Genomic DNA, 18,345 nt, shown 5'->3' on the forward strand with positions numbered 1-18,345 from the left:
AGATTTATTTGATCCATGGGGAGGTGAAGTAAAACATGGGACTCTTATGCTAGATGCTATGTTCTTAAGATATCCCAGTGTAACTCATAACATAAGTGCGCATCTGAAAACCTTGCAAGAAATCAGTAAGTCTCTTTCCTTTCTAATGAATATTGTGTCTGGTTTAAAAGAATATGTTGGATCAAATCTACGAGACTCTATATGGATGGGCACAAGCCTTCCAAGTTAGGGTGGTATGACTCAGCAGTGTTGCTAAAAGCAGACTAAACTATTGGAAATTGTCAGATGCACTGTGGAGCATAGGGAGATGTAGCCTTCTTTTTGGAGAATACAAAATAATCATTGTCACAAACAGAGAAGTCTTTGTTATCCTGTCGTGTGTGAACTTTAAGAGGCCTACAGCACAAAATGATTGGTTTTATTGGCGTTTGGTATGGAAAGATCTCAGAGGAAGTCCTCTGTCCCCACTTAATGAATTTGGCCATAGCAGCACATCATGGCCTTCTGAATGGAAATATCTGCCTATCCCTTTAGCTCAGTTTAATTAAAATTAAATGAGAAATCTATTATTAGCCACAAATATTGAGATTTTGTATTGCTGTCATTGTCATGATCTGGGCCACACACTTGACTGTTTTATTTAATAAAACTTTGGAATTGGGTATGGGCTCTTCTCGTCAAATAAGCTTTAGTGATTCCAATTTAGATAGTTGGGAGATTTTCTGCTGCCATCCGAATACAGCAATTCTCCTTATTGAGTTGGGTTGGCGAGATCTCTGTCATGGTCACCATACAAAATTGTTTCCTAGTTGATAGTGCTTCATTTCTTTTTACAACGTAGTTTATGAAGGTTTTAGGCATGGTATACAATCACTCCTTAGTAATAGTATTATACAGAATATACTCCCACAGGCGTGAAGCTAACGTTAGCCTCTACAAAATAGTGGTTTGCATACAGAAATACCTTTAGACAAGCCAGAATGGGCAGTCCTCAATCAGGAGTATCATTTTATAGTGCCACATCGTATAAGCAAACTGCATGGGTAATTCGTACAGTACGACAGTGTAAATGTGGGGAGAGGGGGACAAAAATAAACAAGAAATGAATTAAACACAAGTAATCAAACAGCCACTGAGGTGTGTCATTCTGGGATAATGAACCTATGTGTTATGGGGGTAATAATTGGCGTCATAAGATGTACACACTGTGTCACTGTTGTAGCCATGCGAGGTTGGGGTGTGGTCGATATACATATTAAGGCTTCTTCACCGAGGACCATCATCTAATCCCTCGATGGAAGATTCCCTGCCCAAGATCGAAAGCAATCTCCCATCCTCCGCTCTGAGTGGTCATTCCTAGAGTATCTCATCCGACCCTTCTGCACCTCCAGTTTCATCAATGCACTGTCGCATTCACATTCATACCACTTGAGAGGAACCATAGCTTATTTTCAAAGAAGGAACAAGTGTCAACTGGCCAAGATAAGAGCTACATCACCAAATGTAGAGATAATGATCATGCATCATGATCATGGATCATAGCTGGGATCCTATTTAGGTTCTGTGTGTGGCAGTATGATAAGGAGCAGTGCAGTGTCCCGATAAGGTGTGAGGATCGGACTGTCCCTTACCATATGATAAAAGTCCACCAGCCAAGCTGACTTCTTGAGCAAGCTACCTGTGCCTCGAGGAACATCCTCGAGGTTAAGTACACCCTATGAAAGAAGTAGTTTTGAATTCGCTTGAAATGGGCATTTGCGGGAAGCATTACTGAGGATATTAAACTAGTTCTGTTCCGTGGTCTCTGATGTGGGATGGTCCACAAGTGGTTTGTGAGAGAAGGGACCTATAAAGAAGAGTGATCGCTCACACCCGGCCAGTCGTGGTGTAGATAGCCTTCAGACAACTAAGGTCAGGGGTTTCTAGTCCCTCGCCTCCCCACGCTCACCGAATAGTGGCCACCACTGGGCCATTGAGTAAGAAGTGCTGCGAGAAAAGGCAAAATCACCCATCAAGTCATGAAAGCTCTGCAGTTGCCCATTCACATACCAGTCTACCAGAAATGTCATGCCCCTCTGCTCCCAGTTATGTAGTCCACCCACTCTCCTGCGTGTGGGAGGTGTAGTAGAGCTGTCAAGGTGAGGTATTCCACGTACTGGCGCTTTGTCTCAGTGCACTGAAGCATCTGGATCCATACCAACTGGAGGGTGCGGAGTAGGCAGCTTTCAGCGGAGTTCTTGATGTGAGCAGTAAGGCCAGTAGGGTGGTATGTTGGAGATAAATCTCGATCCCTCAGCTGTGCCGCCCCATGGTCCGTCTCTCCAGTAGATCGCGCATTTCAGCTGCGTCCGGTAGTAAAGCTCCATGTATGGAATCGCTAGTCCACCCTCATCTGTGGAATGGCGCTGTTTGTTCAGGGCCATCCAGCAGTGTTCCGTTCCCCAAATGAGTTACATCAACATCCTATCCAGCTCATTAAAGAGGGTTTTGGGGAAACGGTATGGCAGCAAGGCAATAAAGACGACAGGGAAAAAATATAATCTTTGATAAAGCGACCCTACCTATTCTGGACAGAGGCAGGGACAGCCAACGTGACCGACTCGCAACAGAGATCTCAACTTATTTCGGAGTGAGTCTAGTAGATTTGTCACAGTTGACCCGGTGTTCTAAAGGGTGACTAAAATCTACCAGTGTGCTCATAGCCCAATCATGGCCTAGCGCTCACCCTACATGTAAAAGAGAAGATCACCCGCATATAAGGAGACGAAGAAGGGCAGGCCTTCAAACTAGAGCCCACACGAGTGGCATCTCGTTTTGAGTGTAAGGGGCAAGAGGTTCCATTACCAAGCCAAAAGGTAGTGGTGAGAGGGGGCAATCCTGACAAGTCAACAATTCAATTTGACAGGGTGCCGAGATAACAGTACCAGTCTTTCCACATGCCACCTAAAGCATTCTTGATAGCCACTGTGCATAATTTGAGCCATTTTTTACGGTGCTCCGCAACAGCACTTTTTAAAAATAAGTCCACCACATAGTTGCGCATTTTACCTATTTTCAGCAGAGCACATCAGTTTACCAAGCCAATGTACACTAAATAATAACAGCAGCGCGTCAAGGCTATTAGCACTGCGATTTTGCTCCACTGTCGGGGGCAGTGGGTGGTGCAAGCTACAGTGGCACCCTAGTTAGTACCTTGACCCCTGGCACTTAATTTTGTGGAAATTATCACTGGATAGATACCATACAATCTTTATTATAACTGAGCCCAGTGCATTTTTGACCCCTTTCCCCCCCTCATTCTTTAACCTTTTTATCAGCGATCCTTCAAACAATTTGCTGCATTGTAATGCTGACTACCCAACTGTTAACAGCTGATGACCTAGTGCTAATTTTCCAGATAGAAAACACTTTGCACAGCTTAGTTTTTTCCTTACAAGATTATTGCCAAATGAGAAACCTGGAAGAATGCTGGCAGATGTAAAGTCTAGTTGTCAACAATCCTTATTCTCTTCACGAAGCATTAAAATTAAACTTTGACAAATTGGAATGCTTAGATCAGTTTGATTACTTTGTTTTCACTTCCCTAACATGGACTGTCTTTGGTAAATATTGAGAAAGTACTGCCATTCTAAATATTTAAGTCAGGTTCTTTTAGTATCGAACTTTATATAGCGCAGCTGTTTATAACAAAGTCAGCTTCTGGCGTATTTTACGGTACTGAAGTGTGGGCAACTTGAACCTCAGCCCTAGGTAAATCCACTGTGATTGTAGAAATAAATGACTCTAAAGTCAACTTCATCCTGCAGGCCTGAAAAATCCATAGATAGTTTATTAGATGATTTGAGGGTGTTAGCAGCCCTGGGAAACCAGAGTGTTCGAGGCATGTGTGCTGCAGATACACATGCTTTGCATATTTCTGCCATTTAATGTTGGGTCCGGATGTTTTCAAGTTGTTTTTTTTCGAAGAAGGCTTTCAATTCACGAGGTAAGGTGACTCCCCCTTTCAGTGATAGTGCACATGTGCATCAACTCCATTGTTAGATTGTTTTTTTTTTGCCATCGGGTTCGGACGTGTATTGCTGCTCTCCGGTTCGAAACCGGCCTTTGGGTTCCCCTCGTTGTGTAATCCACTCTACCCACAACGATATTGTTTCGTACAGGTTTCCCACTTCTCCGCTTATCGTTTCGGTCAACAAAATCTACATTTTTGATCGGAAAGGTTCGTGGACGGCCTTCGGGCCTAACCACCTCGGTCCAGCTCTCCGTCGATGAAACTGGCTCCGTTCAAATTCTGTCAGTGCTACGCAAAGTATCCGTTCACCGACTCGCACCAGGTGTTTAACTTGTGCTTGTCTCTGGAGCACAAAGAGGAAGTCTGCTCCGCTTGTAGAGCGTTTAGGTCAAAGAAAACCCTTCATGATCATCTTGCTTGACTTCGAGAGATGCAGCGTCAAAACATCGAAGACACGCTGGATATCTTCAGTGAAGAGTCCGGGCAAGAAGAAATTGATGCATCAGCGGAGGAGTAAGAGGTCTTCTCGGTGCCGGAGTCTGATTCTGTGCTCGAGATAGACCTCGACGTCAAGGAACTTCCGCAGTGACTAGGTGGTAAAAACTTGGGAGACACGGCCACGGACACCGTTGTCTGGTCCCAGTTGCAGATCCATGTGTTGTTTCATCCACTGACCCGGACACCCCGTCTGTCACAACTACTGCTTGCAGTGGCACATAGATGCTTCCTCCGCTGCTTGCGTCTGACCCGGGCGACAGTACCTTATGCCCCGGTACTCCCGCTATTGGGCACCCCGACTGCGGTGTGATGTATTCCTATAGGTTCTGTATCGATTCCCCTATTCCCGGCCCTGTTCTGGTTAATACTTAACTAGCAGCCGACCCACGGTGCAAAAAAACGTTATCTGATTAAGCCACACCACGGCACAGAAACGTGTTATCTGATTAGGTAATAACGCATGCCATCTAATTAGACGAGCACTATTCCTCCAGCCCCTGATAAGGCATACGGAGTTCTCAAAACAAATCAAACCTATGACAACCTGGGAAAATCCCTGCGGCCATTGTTTTGATTTCACCGAGAACTTCAGCAAAAGAATGTGCGAACAAGCCCGTTCGTATGACATCCTTATTGACGTATCCATGTCCATCCTTACGTCAATCTCGACACCTTACAGGTATAAATATTACCGACATTGCCTTAAGCAAACACACGCGGTGGTGACGAGATCGGAGCAGCGAGACGCGCTGAGGAGCCCAGCAGAGAGCGAAGCCCACACGCGCTGCCCGCCTTCCTGACGCGCTGAGAACGAGACGCTGTTTTTCCCCTGCCGAGAAATCCAGCTCCGGCGCTTCCAAGCAGCCCTCGCAGGCAGCTGGAATATCAAGACCAGAGACGAGAGATACCAGCCCTCAACCATTCTAGATCTCAGGTACAGAACTGAACAACCCCTTACAGAGAATTCTTGAGTCAGTCACTTGGCAAAACAAACTTAACTTAAACTGCTACTTATCTACTCCCGCCCACGTATTAGGCTTAGGTCAGGTACACTGGGGTAGGCGTGGTTAGAAGCACCAGTTGAGTACGATTAGTCAAATGTATATATCTATGTATCTATTTTATCAATTTTAAATATCATATGGCTTAGAAACCATATCAATGCTTCTGCAGTATTATTTTATACGATAAACAAAAGAAGAGTGTCCCTCAGAGAAGCGTTGTAGCACGTAAGATTCGAGGCCAGTTGTAAGTGGTCAGATACACAGACCAATTTCACGAAAAAATACAAGATTTTTTCAAGAAACCCTCACTCACCCTAGTGGTGACATGCTTCATCATCGGGTCCACCGGGAGAGATCGAATACCTCCCCGGTGTGCTGCGACGCCAGGAGACTGCGGAGCAGGTTCTTGTGAGGGTAAAGTGTGAAAAAAGTTAAGTGAATTAAAAAATGTCGAGGGTTGTACCAAAAAATCATTTATTGGCTGGTCAACCTGACATATTAAAAATTAACTATGTGTAGGGAGAACTAACCAAATAGAATATACTTGTGTTTCCCTATTAAAGAGAGGTCAACATGTTTCTGCCCGTGGTATGTGTGACTTTACAGGGCTTTCTTCAGGACCAGTTTGTGAGTGTCACCTTAACAGGTGTGGGCGCGCTAAGACCCACCCTGCCAAAGGCGGTGAAAGTTAAAAATAGCACTATGTATAAAAAAAGTGCATTAAAAGAAACAAACTAATAAGTCTGGGGAATTACCTCTGTTACGAGGAACCTAGAAGTTTGTACAAGAAGTGAACCACGCCCCATAGAACTCAGGAGGGGGTGGGAGCGACAATGGCACACCGCCCGCAACGCTCTGCACCCTCTCGTTACCTAGCTGTTCCCTCGCTGGATCCACGAGATCCATGTGCCATTGTCGCTCCCACCCCCCTCCTGAGTTCTATGGGGCGTGGTTCACTTCTTGTACAAACTTCTAGGTTCCTCGTAACAGAGGTAATTCCCCAGACTTATTAGTTTGTTTCTTTTAATGCACTTTTTTAGGTCTCGCCTGTCGATGCGCATGCGCATCGAGCTTGCGAGCCTATTGCGGCTTAAACAACCTTTAACTAAGAAGCAAGGAATCGTGGCGATTCCTTGCAGTGTCCGTGACTTTTAAGCTCAATGCGCATGTGCATTGAGCTTAAAAGCGCGTGCACATCAGTTCCCTCAGCCGCAATCGCCGTCTGTTCCCTCAGCCGCATTCCTCCCGACACCTTTTGAAGTGAAGCTTAGCTTCACTTCAAAGGCCCCGGCTTCTTCACACCCACATGCCGCTCTCCCCGCTCCGCCCCCTCCCCTGCCCGCCGTGTGCATTTCTCCTCCACCCCCTCCCCACAGCAATGCCCTCCGTCTTGTTTGTTAATTTCCTCCAACTGCCCATCTCCTTTCAATACGTTTCCATTTAATCGCCTACCTCTCGATGTCCCTCATCCTCATCTCAACTCATCTATCACTCCAGCTATCTCCTCTTACACGTTATACGAATATCTCTCTCTTCACCTCCGTCCCACGATCTCTCATCTCTCTTCCTTTCACCCTCTAATCACGATCGTCTATTCTGTTGCTCTCCCCTCGCTAGCCCTCTCCCCCACCTATTAATCTTTTCTGTTTTCTACGCATTTTCACCCTCTTACGTCTTCCTTTTCTCCCTCGTGCTTCCTTCATCTTTCCTTCTCTAACCATTTTCCTCGTCCGCCTCCCGCCATCTCTATACACCTCTCCCCTTCTGTGACCGTCACTCTCCTTCCCTGCATCTCCGTCGCTCTAAGCACCCCTATATCTCAGCCCTCTTACCCCCGTCGCACCTATTTAATCTCTAACTTCTGTCATGTCTCCCCAGTACCCATCTACTCCTGTTGGGTCACCTCGTGCTCTTCTCCTCTGTCCCACATGTCCTTTCATTTTCCCTCTCGCAATCCCATTTTACAGCTGCTCTTCTGATGTGTTCTCTCCATTGCTGCATGTTTCCTCTTTCTACTTTTTCCTATTGTCTGTTTCCCTACCCTCGCTCTCCCCAGCCCCCGCCTCCATTTGTCTCCGCTCACTCTCTATCCATTTCTCTGCACGTTTCCATCTCCTGGTTAAATAATATTTTATTGGCAAGACAAATCAGCTAGACATTCACGGAAGAGAACAGGACGAGCTGCCAGCCCTCCAGCCCTCAACCCTGTTCAATATGCCCTGTTCAGTGACGAGGGAAGGCACATGCTGAGGTGCCATTTCTGACAGGGTGGAAATAAGCCGTTCTGCAGGCCTGTGCGCGTTTCCCTCAGGGGAAAGAGTCCGAGTTTTTGTGCCGCGCTATGTTGCCGTTTGTGGGAGACGTTCGCTTGCTGTGGAGCACGATGCCATGGTGTAAATCTACATGATGTCACCCCGTCCTTCCGAATCCCCCCCCCCTCACCAGTTTCTCACAACTCAGGGATAGTCGTAGAAATTGAGTTCAAGGGGTACCCCAGCCTGTCCCAGCCTCCCCCTGCAGGAGCCTGCGCTACGCCCCAGGCTCCATACGATTTTTTTGCTACTCGCAATCACTCACCCTCACCCTCACTCACCCTCACCCACACTCACCCTCACCCTCACTCACCCTCAACGCCTCACCCTCACTCACTCTCAACCCCTCACCCTCACTCACCCTCAACCCCTCCCTCACTCTCACTCACCCTCACTTACCCTCAACCCCTCTGCCTCACCCTCACTCACCCTCACTTACCCTCAACCCCTCAGCCTCACCCTCACTCACCCTCACCCTCACTCACCCTCAACCCCTCACCCACCCTCACCCTCACTCACCCTCAACCCCTCACACTCACTCACCCTCACCCTCACTCACCCTCACCCTCACTCACCCTCAACTCCTCACCCTCACTCACCCTCACTCACCCTCACTCACCCTCACTCACCCTCACTCACCCTCAACACCTCACCCTCACTCACCCTCAACACCTCACCCTCACTCACCCTCAACACCTCAGCCTCACCCTCACTCACACTCAACCCCTCACCCTCACTCATCCTCACCCTCACTCACCCACAACCCCTCACACTCACTCACCCTCACTCACCCTCAACTCCTCACCCTCACTCACCCTCAACACCTCAGCCTCACCCTCACTCACCCTCAACGCCTCACCCTCAACACCTCACCCTCACTCACCCTCACTCACCCTCAACCCCTCACCACCTCACCCTCATCCCCTCACCCACCCTCACAACACATATTGTGTTACAATAGGTGTCACATTTGCGGAAGATAAAACTATCTAGAGATGTAGCATAACGACCAGAGCTGCCATATAAGTCACGTAAATACTAAACATGTTGCATTCCAAATGCTATAGGTGTCACATTTGCAAAAGTTATAACTATTGGCATTGTAAATGACAAAGCCATCAATATAGCAATTTTAACATCGCAAAAAAAAAAAAATTGTCATTTACAAGACCAATAACTACAACTTTTCTAATGCGATACTTATTGCATTCCAACACCACTCAAACACGCAACGCCACTCACACACGCAACGCCACTCACACACGCAACGCCACTCACACACGCAACGCCACTCACACACGCAACGCCACTCACACACGCAACGCCACTCACCCACGCAACGCCACTCACCCACGCAACGCCACTCACCCACGCAACGCCACTCACCCACGCAACGCCACTCACCCACGCAACGCCACTCATCCACGCAACGCTACTCATCCACGCAACGCCACTCTTCCATTTGCAAAAAGAAAAATGTCTAACTATTCTATTGCGAGACCTATTGCATTTCCAATGCTTGTTTATACATAGTGCTATTTTTAACTTTCACCGCCTTTGGCAGGGTGGGTCTTAGCGCGCCCACACCTGTTAAGGTGACACTCACAAACTGGTCCTGAAGAAAGCCCTGTAAAGTCACACATACCACGGGCAGAAACATGTTGACCTCTCTTTAATAGGGAAACACAAGTATATTCTATTTGGTTAGTTCTCCCTACACATAGTTAATTTTTAATATGTCAGGTTGACCAGCCAATAAATGATTTTTTGGTACAACCCTGGACATTTTTAAATTCACTTAACTTTTTTCACACTTTACCCTCACAAGAACCTGCTCCGCAGTCTCCTGGCGTCGCAGCACACCGGGGAGGTATTCGATCTCTCCCGGTGGACCCGATGATGAAGCATGTCACCACTAGGGTGAGTGAGGGTTTCTTGAAAAAATCTTGTATTTTTTCGTGAAATTGGTCTGTGTATCTGACCACTTACAACTGGCCTCGAATCTTACGTGCTACAACGCTTCTCTGAGGGACACTCTTCTTTTGTTTATCTGATAACTGACTGGGGTTTAAGAGTGCCCTATAACCCTATCTCTCCCTTTGTTGATTGGTATTATTTTATACTTCTGCTTTTATTGTATGCACTTTACTTAACCATAAGTATCGCAATAATATCGATTCATTTCTCTTGTACGAGAAAAGAGACTGATCAATAAATACCATCTTTTATTGAACACGCCCGTCTCTTCCTTTTCTCTACAAACTGGTGAAACTAAGAATGCACGTACTGACTGAGTAAAATAAGTTGTCTTTTGTTTTCACACGACTCTAGAGATACACTCTTGATTGGGGGAGAGCAAAGTTGTCATGTTCTATGGTTGTCAGAAACTAAATCCCTTCTTGTCTATCCAGGGAAGTTAAACTCCTCCTTGTCTATTCGAGAACGTTTCTAGTGAACTCTGAGCTAGCTGGCAAAACCAAAAACTTTAAGTCTAATATCGTCAGTAGAAGACCTAGTTAACCTCTGCCCTAGATCTATACTATTGAAGATATTATTCCAATGCGCAGAGCCTATTGGGATAATAGGAACTACACTACAGCGGAGGGGACTTTAACGGCTGTGAAACTGGACAACTGGACCACTGCGGGAGTGAATCACTGGGGGATCTATACTCAGATGGCGCCCTCCTCCCCTTCGCCAATCTCGTAGAAGACACATCTCTTCCAGCTGGACAGTTCCTATTACACGCATCCCTCATCCATACGCTGACTGCCACCTGGGGGGACATATCTGACGAGTTGCCCACTCACCACTTTATACAATACCTTCATGTCATGAGCAATGGCACGCACATAATTCACTGGCTAGCGCAAGCTCTTCTGCTTCATACTCATCCCACCACCGTTCAACTGAGAGAGAAATGGGCGACGGACAGAGGAAGGGATTGGACGGACAAATCACTTAATCTCCCCGTGCCTAAAATGAAAGTGTGTCCTCATGTAACGTAACTGGTGCTATGTAAAGCGCTATAAAACTCTACCAAAAAAAAAAAAGGAGTGGGCAATGATCCTGGCTGGCCCAGTTAACATCCCACGTAACCCTCGCTTCAAAATTATACAGCTCTACATACTGCATCGCGCATACCTCACCCCGGACAAGATAAACAGATATTTTTCAGTCACGGATACTGCCTACAGTCGCTGCTCCTTACTAGGGGCGGACCTCCTCCACATGCTCTGGCCTGCCCTTCAACAGTATTGGGATGGGGTGACTACACTGCTTAAACATTGCACCAAAGAACAAGTGCCGAGAACTTGGGAGGCCTGCGTACTGGGACTATACAAACGCACACGGCTGAATAAGGTCCAGGCCCGCTACTGGGATCTCGGGCTGATCACGGCCAAGAGACTGCTTACCAAGCGGTGGAAGGCCGACACCCCCACACATCCGACACTGGAGCCTGTCGCTTGCAAACTGGGCGCGAGCGGAGAGCACTGTCCTGTGGCGAGAGGAGACAGCGGGCCTCAGGAAATTTCCAATTGCACAACACTGGGATGACATCCTACAATCCTTTCAGCAGAAATGTGTGGAACAAGGGATCACGTGAAGTGATATATGCTGCCCCCCCTTCCCCTCCCCGCAATGCACAATACGCGGCATACATGCTACTCCGATCGCTGCCTGCACGGCTACCATGTCTTGCCCAACACATGCTACATATCTGGTTGCTCCGCAATGGCGGGTGTTTTGCCCCTCCCGCGCCTACAACCCCGCACACATCACTGTTGCAAGGGGTCCTGCCACCGGCTGCCTCCCGCACGATACTATATTACTACACCCGACGCGCCCTTATGGTGGTAATCCCCCCTTGCACGCTTGACTTACAGGCGAGCCGCCCTCTTTAATCTCCCGGCCACCCATCCTCTGGACCGCTATCGACACATTGGCACCGCGCTTCCCTCCTTGAGCACATGGCTATCTCCACCCCCATTCCACCTACCTTTAACTTGTATTTCCCCGAGTTACTGTTTTGAAGTTTATTGATATACTGGTCCTACCTCCTTTTGGACCAAGCCCTTGAAAGTCGACTATTGCACTCACTACACCATGAGGCCTTCGGAAATAGCAGCCATGGCCAAGGTGTTCTCACCTGAATACCAATACTAACATCAGACACTCTCATCAGAGTAGATACGCTACATAGATACACACCCACCGACGCACTTGAGATGCTGAGCAGCCTCATCTTTCAATAATGCCGCACCACGCCCGCTTGAAAGACGAACTCAACCGACACTCTTCCTTGCGATTCACACGTGTCATAGTGGGCTCTACCTCACCTGAAGACGTTGATGAGTGTTAGCATGGCTCTGTGAATATGTGCTCGCCTACAAAATGAGAAAAGCCCCATAGACCCATACTTTTACAGTACCGAATGCTTGTATGATTGTACAGTGATGTAGCAGATCAGTATACGCCGCCGAACCCCAGGGTTGTCGGCCGTAAGGCTGTGTTCCTTTGATACACTTGATGTAATACTCATTACTCGCGGCTGGCCCAGCTGGGTTGTAAGCTGAATGCTGTGTAACATACATGTTGAATACTAACGGTCTTAAAAATAAAAAAAAATAAAAAGTCAAGGGACTTCCGCAGGGACAGGGTGATGTGAGTACCGAAGACCCCTTGTCCCATCAACCCAATCCCAAAATACCTAAGGCTACAGAACCACCTTTGCCTTCTGGCCAAGCACGGCACAGAGACAACGTTTCTGAAGCCCTGCCTTCCGGCTCGGCACCGAAACACCCAGACAAGCCTTCTGGTTCGGGACAGAGTCAACCCAAATCCTCTTCAGAACCAATGCCCTCCGATGCGAAGTCCAAATACGCTCGGAGACGAAACCCTCCACGCTGAAAAAAGAAACAGCCCTCGAAGCTGCAAACTTCTGTGCCCAAAGGCCATCCCATCTCGGCACCAGAACCATCAGCGCCGAAACCGAAGGATGTCCCTTCGGATCCACATTTAGACATTGTTCCTCCAAAATTGGATCCCAAACAAAAAAGACTTAATATTAACCCAGATATGGGACATATTCATGCCAAGCTGCCTCATAAATACAAGCTTCCTGATGACAACAGTCATTACAAGATTCCTTTAACACCTTGGCTGCGGCACGAATTTCGCAGAGGTGCTGAACATTCCAAGCGCGGGCGTGGCTCGGACGGCCCCCTGCCGTTGTGCGCACACGCCCACTGTGACTCATGACAGCCGGGGGCTGTCATAAGCGCGGAAGGGGTTAAAGAAGAAGAATCTTGGCAACACCCCTTTTTGTCCACCTTCAGCATCCCCTCCACCACCCTCTTCTCCGACTTTAAATCCTTTGCACATCACACCTCAGGATTCTCCACTATCTCAGCTTGACTGGGACGATATTGATGAGAGGGACATGCAATTACCAGTAGATCCATGGAAGAATTACACAATTGACCCTCCATTAGACAATGATCCAGACCTTTACCCTGTCAAGCCATCTCCACCTGATAACAATTTATCTTATCAGCAGCTCATTGCCAGGGCCACAGAATACCATGGGGTGGTACTTTACAAAGAATCCTTAGAACATGATTTTTTGTTTGAGACACTAGGATGCACTCACAGGTCGACCCAAACACTCCCTATGCTTAAAGGTATAAGGAGACAAGTTGTCCACATTTTTAAAGATCCTGTGCGTGCACACATCTTGACTCCTAGAGTCATTTAAAACAAATATATAACCCCCCCCCCAACAGATACAGTATTTACTAAGGGCCAGTTACCACTGGACTCCCTAGTAGTGTCCAATGGTTGCAAGCGGGCTAATTCCCAAACCTCTGGGGACGCTCCTCCCCGGGATAAAGAATCCAAGCTGATAGACGCTCCTGGGAAACGCATAGCTGCTCAAGCTGCAAATCACTAGCGCATTGCAAACACGCAGGGTCTTTTAGCCAGATATGACAAGGCGCACTGGGGTGAAATGGAGCAATTGGTCCAATATATCCCAGATGAGCATTAAGCAAAAGCACAAGACTTGGTACATGAAGGAAAGCTAATTTCCAATTCTTCAATAAGATGTGCTCTGTATGTTGCTGACACCGCAGCTAGAGATGTCAACACTAGCGTCCTACTCAGAAGGCATGCTTGTTTAAGGATTTCCGGGTTGATGCCCAAACACCCTTTGACAAAGACCATCTTTTTGGTCCTGAGATCGATGAGGCGCTTGAGAAAATGAAAAAGGACAACGAAATAGCAAAGTCCATGGGAGCGCTCCAATCTCCTTCAAACATAGGCTCCATTTGCAGCTCCTTTTACCGAGCAGGGGACACAATCACACCCTCAGACCAGAATGCTTCCTCTTACAAGGGTAATAACCAGTCCTCTTGCTAAAGAGGCTTTTTTAGAGGAGGGTGTAGAGGAAAAAGCTTCTAAGTCAGGGGTAAGGGTACCACACCCCGTAACTACCCTTCCCCTAATAAGCAGTGGCTTCCCTCCGACCATTCCACACCTGTAAGGGGGAAGACTTCACCAGTTTCTCCCCATTTTGCAATTTGTAACAACCGGCAAATGGGTGATCAGAATTATACAAAATGATTATTGCCTGGAGCTTACTGCCAATCCACCAAACATTCCATCTCGCCCTCACAATTGTCGAACAAGAAATGCAATCTCTCTTACTAAAGGGAGCCATAGAACCATTTTCACTACAGTACCACACTTCAGGGCTTTACTCTTTCTACTTTCTGATTCCCAAAAAGGATGGCTCCTTAAGTCCTATTCTGTATTTCAGAGAGTTAAACCAATATATAGTGTCAGAGCATTTTCACATGGTGACCCTTCGACAGGTACTGCCACTTTTACAGAAGGAAGATCTTATGTCTACTCTAAACTTAAAAGACTCATATTTTCACATTCCAATTCATCCAGCTCATCGCAAATACCTGAGATTTGCAATAGGCAAACATTACCAATTCAAAATACTCCCATTTGGAGTGACTACTGCTCCCAGAGTATTTGCCAAATGTCTGGCAGTAGTCGCAGCTCACTTCAGAAGACAACATATTCACGTCTAATCCCTTACATAGACGACTAGCTCATCAAAGCTAGCACTTACCAAAACTGTCGACGACACTCTCTGACCACAATAGACCTACTTCATCAAGTGGGCTTCACTGTCAATGCACAGAAATCTCACCTGCATCCTTCACAGATAGTCTTATCTAGGGGCCACTCTCAAAGCTCTAGCCTCTCCCAATGTAGCCAGAATTCACAATATTCAGTCTGATACTACTGTTTCAATCCAACCAAACATTACGAGCCAGAGTGTTCATGAAACTGCTGGGAATGATGGCATCTTGCATCGCAGTAGTACTCTATGCAAGACTCCACATGCGTTCCCATACAAGAGTGCTTAGCACATCAGTGGAATCAGTGGCAGGTCCAATTAACCGATCTAGTGTTGGTAGATGGCCGCACCCATCACTCACCCACAAAATTTATCAAAAGGGCGGCCTTTCATTGATCCTATTCCTCATATCGTTCTCACAGCTGACGCATCTTTGACAGGTTGGGGTGCCTATCTCCAAGATTACACAATACAAGGTCTATGGAGCAACAAGCACAAAGGTCTCCACCTCAACTATCTAGAGCTTCTAGCACTCCAAGCTTTTCAAACTCACCTCATAGGCAAAGTTCTCCTAATCCACACAGACAGCATGACAGCTATGTACTATGTACAAAAACGGGAACACACACACGCTCCAACTGTCACGCCTCTCTCAAGCCATTGGGAATTAGGCAATCCATCACAGGATTTATCATCTGGCAGAACATCTTCCAGGGTAAACAATCAGATTGCCGACCTCCTTGGCAGACAGAAGCAGCAAATTCACGAGTAGGAACGTCATCACCATATTCCTACCAGAGCTTGTTATACAGCAAATAGGAAAATATTTGTTGTCTATTCTAATAAAAAAATCAATTCTCTAGATGCTTCTGTTGCACTTACAGCAAACTGGACTGGCTTATACATCGATTTGTTTGCACCTTGCAGTAGTAGCTGTGTATTTGCAAAACAGACAGCATTCATCACTACTCAAAGTACCAGTAATGAAAGCCTTTATGGAAGGCTTGAAAAGGGTAATACCACCAAGAATTCCCCCCTGCAACTGTGTGGAATCTTAACATTGCCCTTATGGGTCCACCTTTTGAACCATTGCATAATTGTCCTTCACAGTTTCTTCCATGGAAAGTGGCTTTCCTCATTGCAATCGCTTCATTGAGGAGAGTCGGTGAGCTACAGGCATTAACCTGGGAATAACCCTTCTTTCAGCGCCACAAAGACAGGGTACTTCTTCGCACCACCTCTGCAAATTCATTCCCCTAGTAGTTTCTCCTTTTCATGTAAATCAGTCAGTTGAGTTAACTGTGTTTTTTCCTCAACCTGATTCTGTTACAGAATGATCTCTTCACACATTTGATGTGAAAAGAGCCTTAGTATACTACATAGAAATAACCAAAGAATTTCACAAAACAACTGTTTGTTGCATTTGCTCCACCTCACAAAGGCAATCCCATCTCTAAATCTGGCATTTCAAGATGAATTGTTAAATGCATTCAAACATGCTATGCAAAAGCTAAAATAACTTTATACCCCCTAGAGCGCATTCCACTCGCAAAATAGGGGCTACTATGGCCTTTTTAGGTAACATCCATCTAGCTGACATATGTAAGCAGCTACATGGTCAACACCACAAACATTTACCAAACACTATTGTATAGATGTGTTAGCACACGAACAATCTAATGTAGGCCAAGCAGTGCTTAAAACACTTTTTCAAGCAACTGCAACATCTAAAGGTTAGCCACCACTTTGGGAGCGTACTGCTTTATAGTCTATGCAAAGCATGTGGCTCTACAGCACACATTCCTCGAATTGATTGTTACCCAGTAAGCATCTGTTCTTGGCATGTAGAGCTGTAGATTATCATGTGCCCACCCACCCCCGGCACCTATAGTTGTTGCAGTTCTTACTTATACATTCATACGCATGGACATCTCTACTACACTTACTTGCTCCATTTTCACCCTCTTGTGGGAAAACAATCTAGCAATGGAGTCGAAGGCCCATGTGCATTATAACTGAAAGGAGGAGTCACCTTACCTCATGACTGGAAAGACTTGTTCGAAGAAAAACTTGCAAACATGGGAATCTACAGCTCTACATGCCAAGAAAAGATGCTTACTGTCACATAATCCATATGCTGATAAGCAAAATTGTGCTTCAGGAGAAGATTGGCCAGTACTCATTGCTGAACCCCATCCGAGAAGTCAAGCGAAAGGTTTAGGTTTTAACTTAAGAGATGGGGTAACCAGCTGCTTTTTGTTGTGCGTGACTGAATTGGCTGGAATGGATGTCTTTAATTTTTAAGCAGCTTTTTAAAAACATGTAAATTCAATGATTTGTGTTTTCTATAAGTTCTGACTTTTTTGCATTTCTGATAATAAAATCTTAGTGATTGATTGAAAAACTTGTAATTTATCTGAAAGTCAGTTAAACCGGAATGGTTTCGTGCATTCCAGCTCCACCAACATTTACGTATAGTATAGTAGAAATTCTAGAATGTACCTTTGTTTGAATTTTTTTTGAGACCCTGACATTTTTACTGAATATCCCCTTACGCAGCATACATAAAATAAAGACTACATAGCGCAGCGTATTTCCCATGAGCCTATGCACATGCAAGTAATTGAATTAAGTACTAGCTGACATTCACTTCTTCCTTGGAGACCTTTCTCTAGTGCAAGTTTTTTGAAATATCAGCAGTTGTGTAGCAGCACATTTTGGGACTAATGTATCAGCTGGAAGTTTGTCTGTCGAGGTTTGTGTGACCTAATTATTGCAGATCTTCGTCCCCGTGCTCACTGATCTTCATTACTAAGCCCCTCTGCCTACCAGTTGGATAACAGAAGTATGTCTTCATTCCCTAGTTCTCACAGAAGCTGTGAACGTTTCAAAGCAAAAACATGGCTTTGCTTACATTAGTGTTGGTCCTAAAACCTTTGATTGGATCTTGTCAGTAAGGTGTAGTGGTTCTTGATAAACACAGCTATTGTGGAGAAACCTCCTTTTGAATTTGAAAACAGAAAACATTTAAAGCGGGTACTGTGTCTTAAAGAGCTTACCTACAGTGTGCAAAACCTTTTTCTTTGCAGTACCGCCAGAGTTCCTAGTACGCCCTGCAAGTTTGTATGCCCGTGAGTCCATGGATATCATCTTTGAGTGTGAAGTGTCTGGTAAACCAACACCCACTGTCAAATGGGTTAAAAATGGAGATATGGTGATCCCCAGTGATTATTTTAAGATTGTGGTGAGTACCTCCACTGATCACGTTGTAGATGAAGTTCTTGCACAATACACTTGTACACTCACCCAACATATGTAATTGACTTTGTGTTGATGGTTAATGCAGATAGCTTCTTTCTGTGC

The 18,345-nt window shown here is 46.1% G+C and overlaps 1 protein-coding gene across 10 annotated transcripts in view; it reads left to right on the plus strand.

The window, feature by feature from the left end:
* Window positions 1–18,345, plus strand: part of NEO1 (neogenin 1) — a 577,741-nt gene that overhangs the window by 386,649 nt on the left and 172,747 nt on the right. For all 10 annotated transcript variants that reach the window (XM_078685036.1, XM_078685045.1, XM_078685037.1 and 7 more), the window contains exon 6: window positions 18,072–18,226. In XM_078685036.1, coding sequence (XP_078541162.1) covers window positions 18,072–18,226 — 155 coding nt within the window. The remainder of the gene's footprint in view (window positions 1–18,071; window positions 18,227–18,345) is intronic.

The sequence above is a fragment of the Lissotriton helveticus genome, chromosome 3_2 (assembly GCF_964261635.1).
Source record: "Lissotriton helveticus chromosome 3_2, aLisHel1.1, whole genome shotgun sequence".
NCBI classification, from domain to species: domain Eukaryota; kingdom Metazoa; phylum Chordata; class Amphibia; order Caudata; family Salamandridae; genus Lissotriton; species Lissotriton helveticus.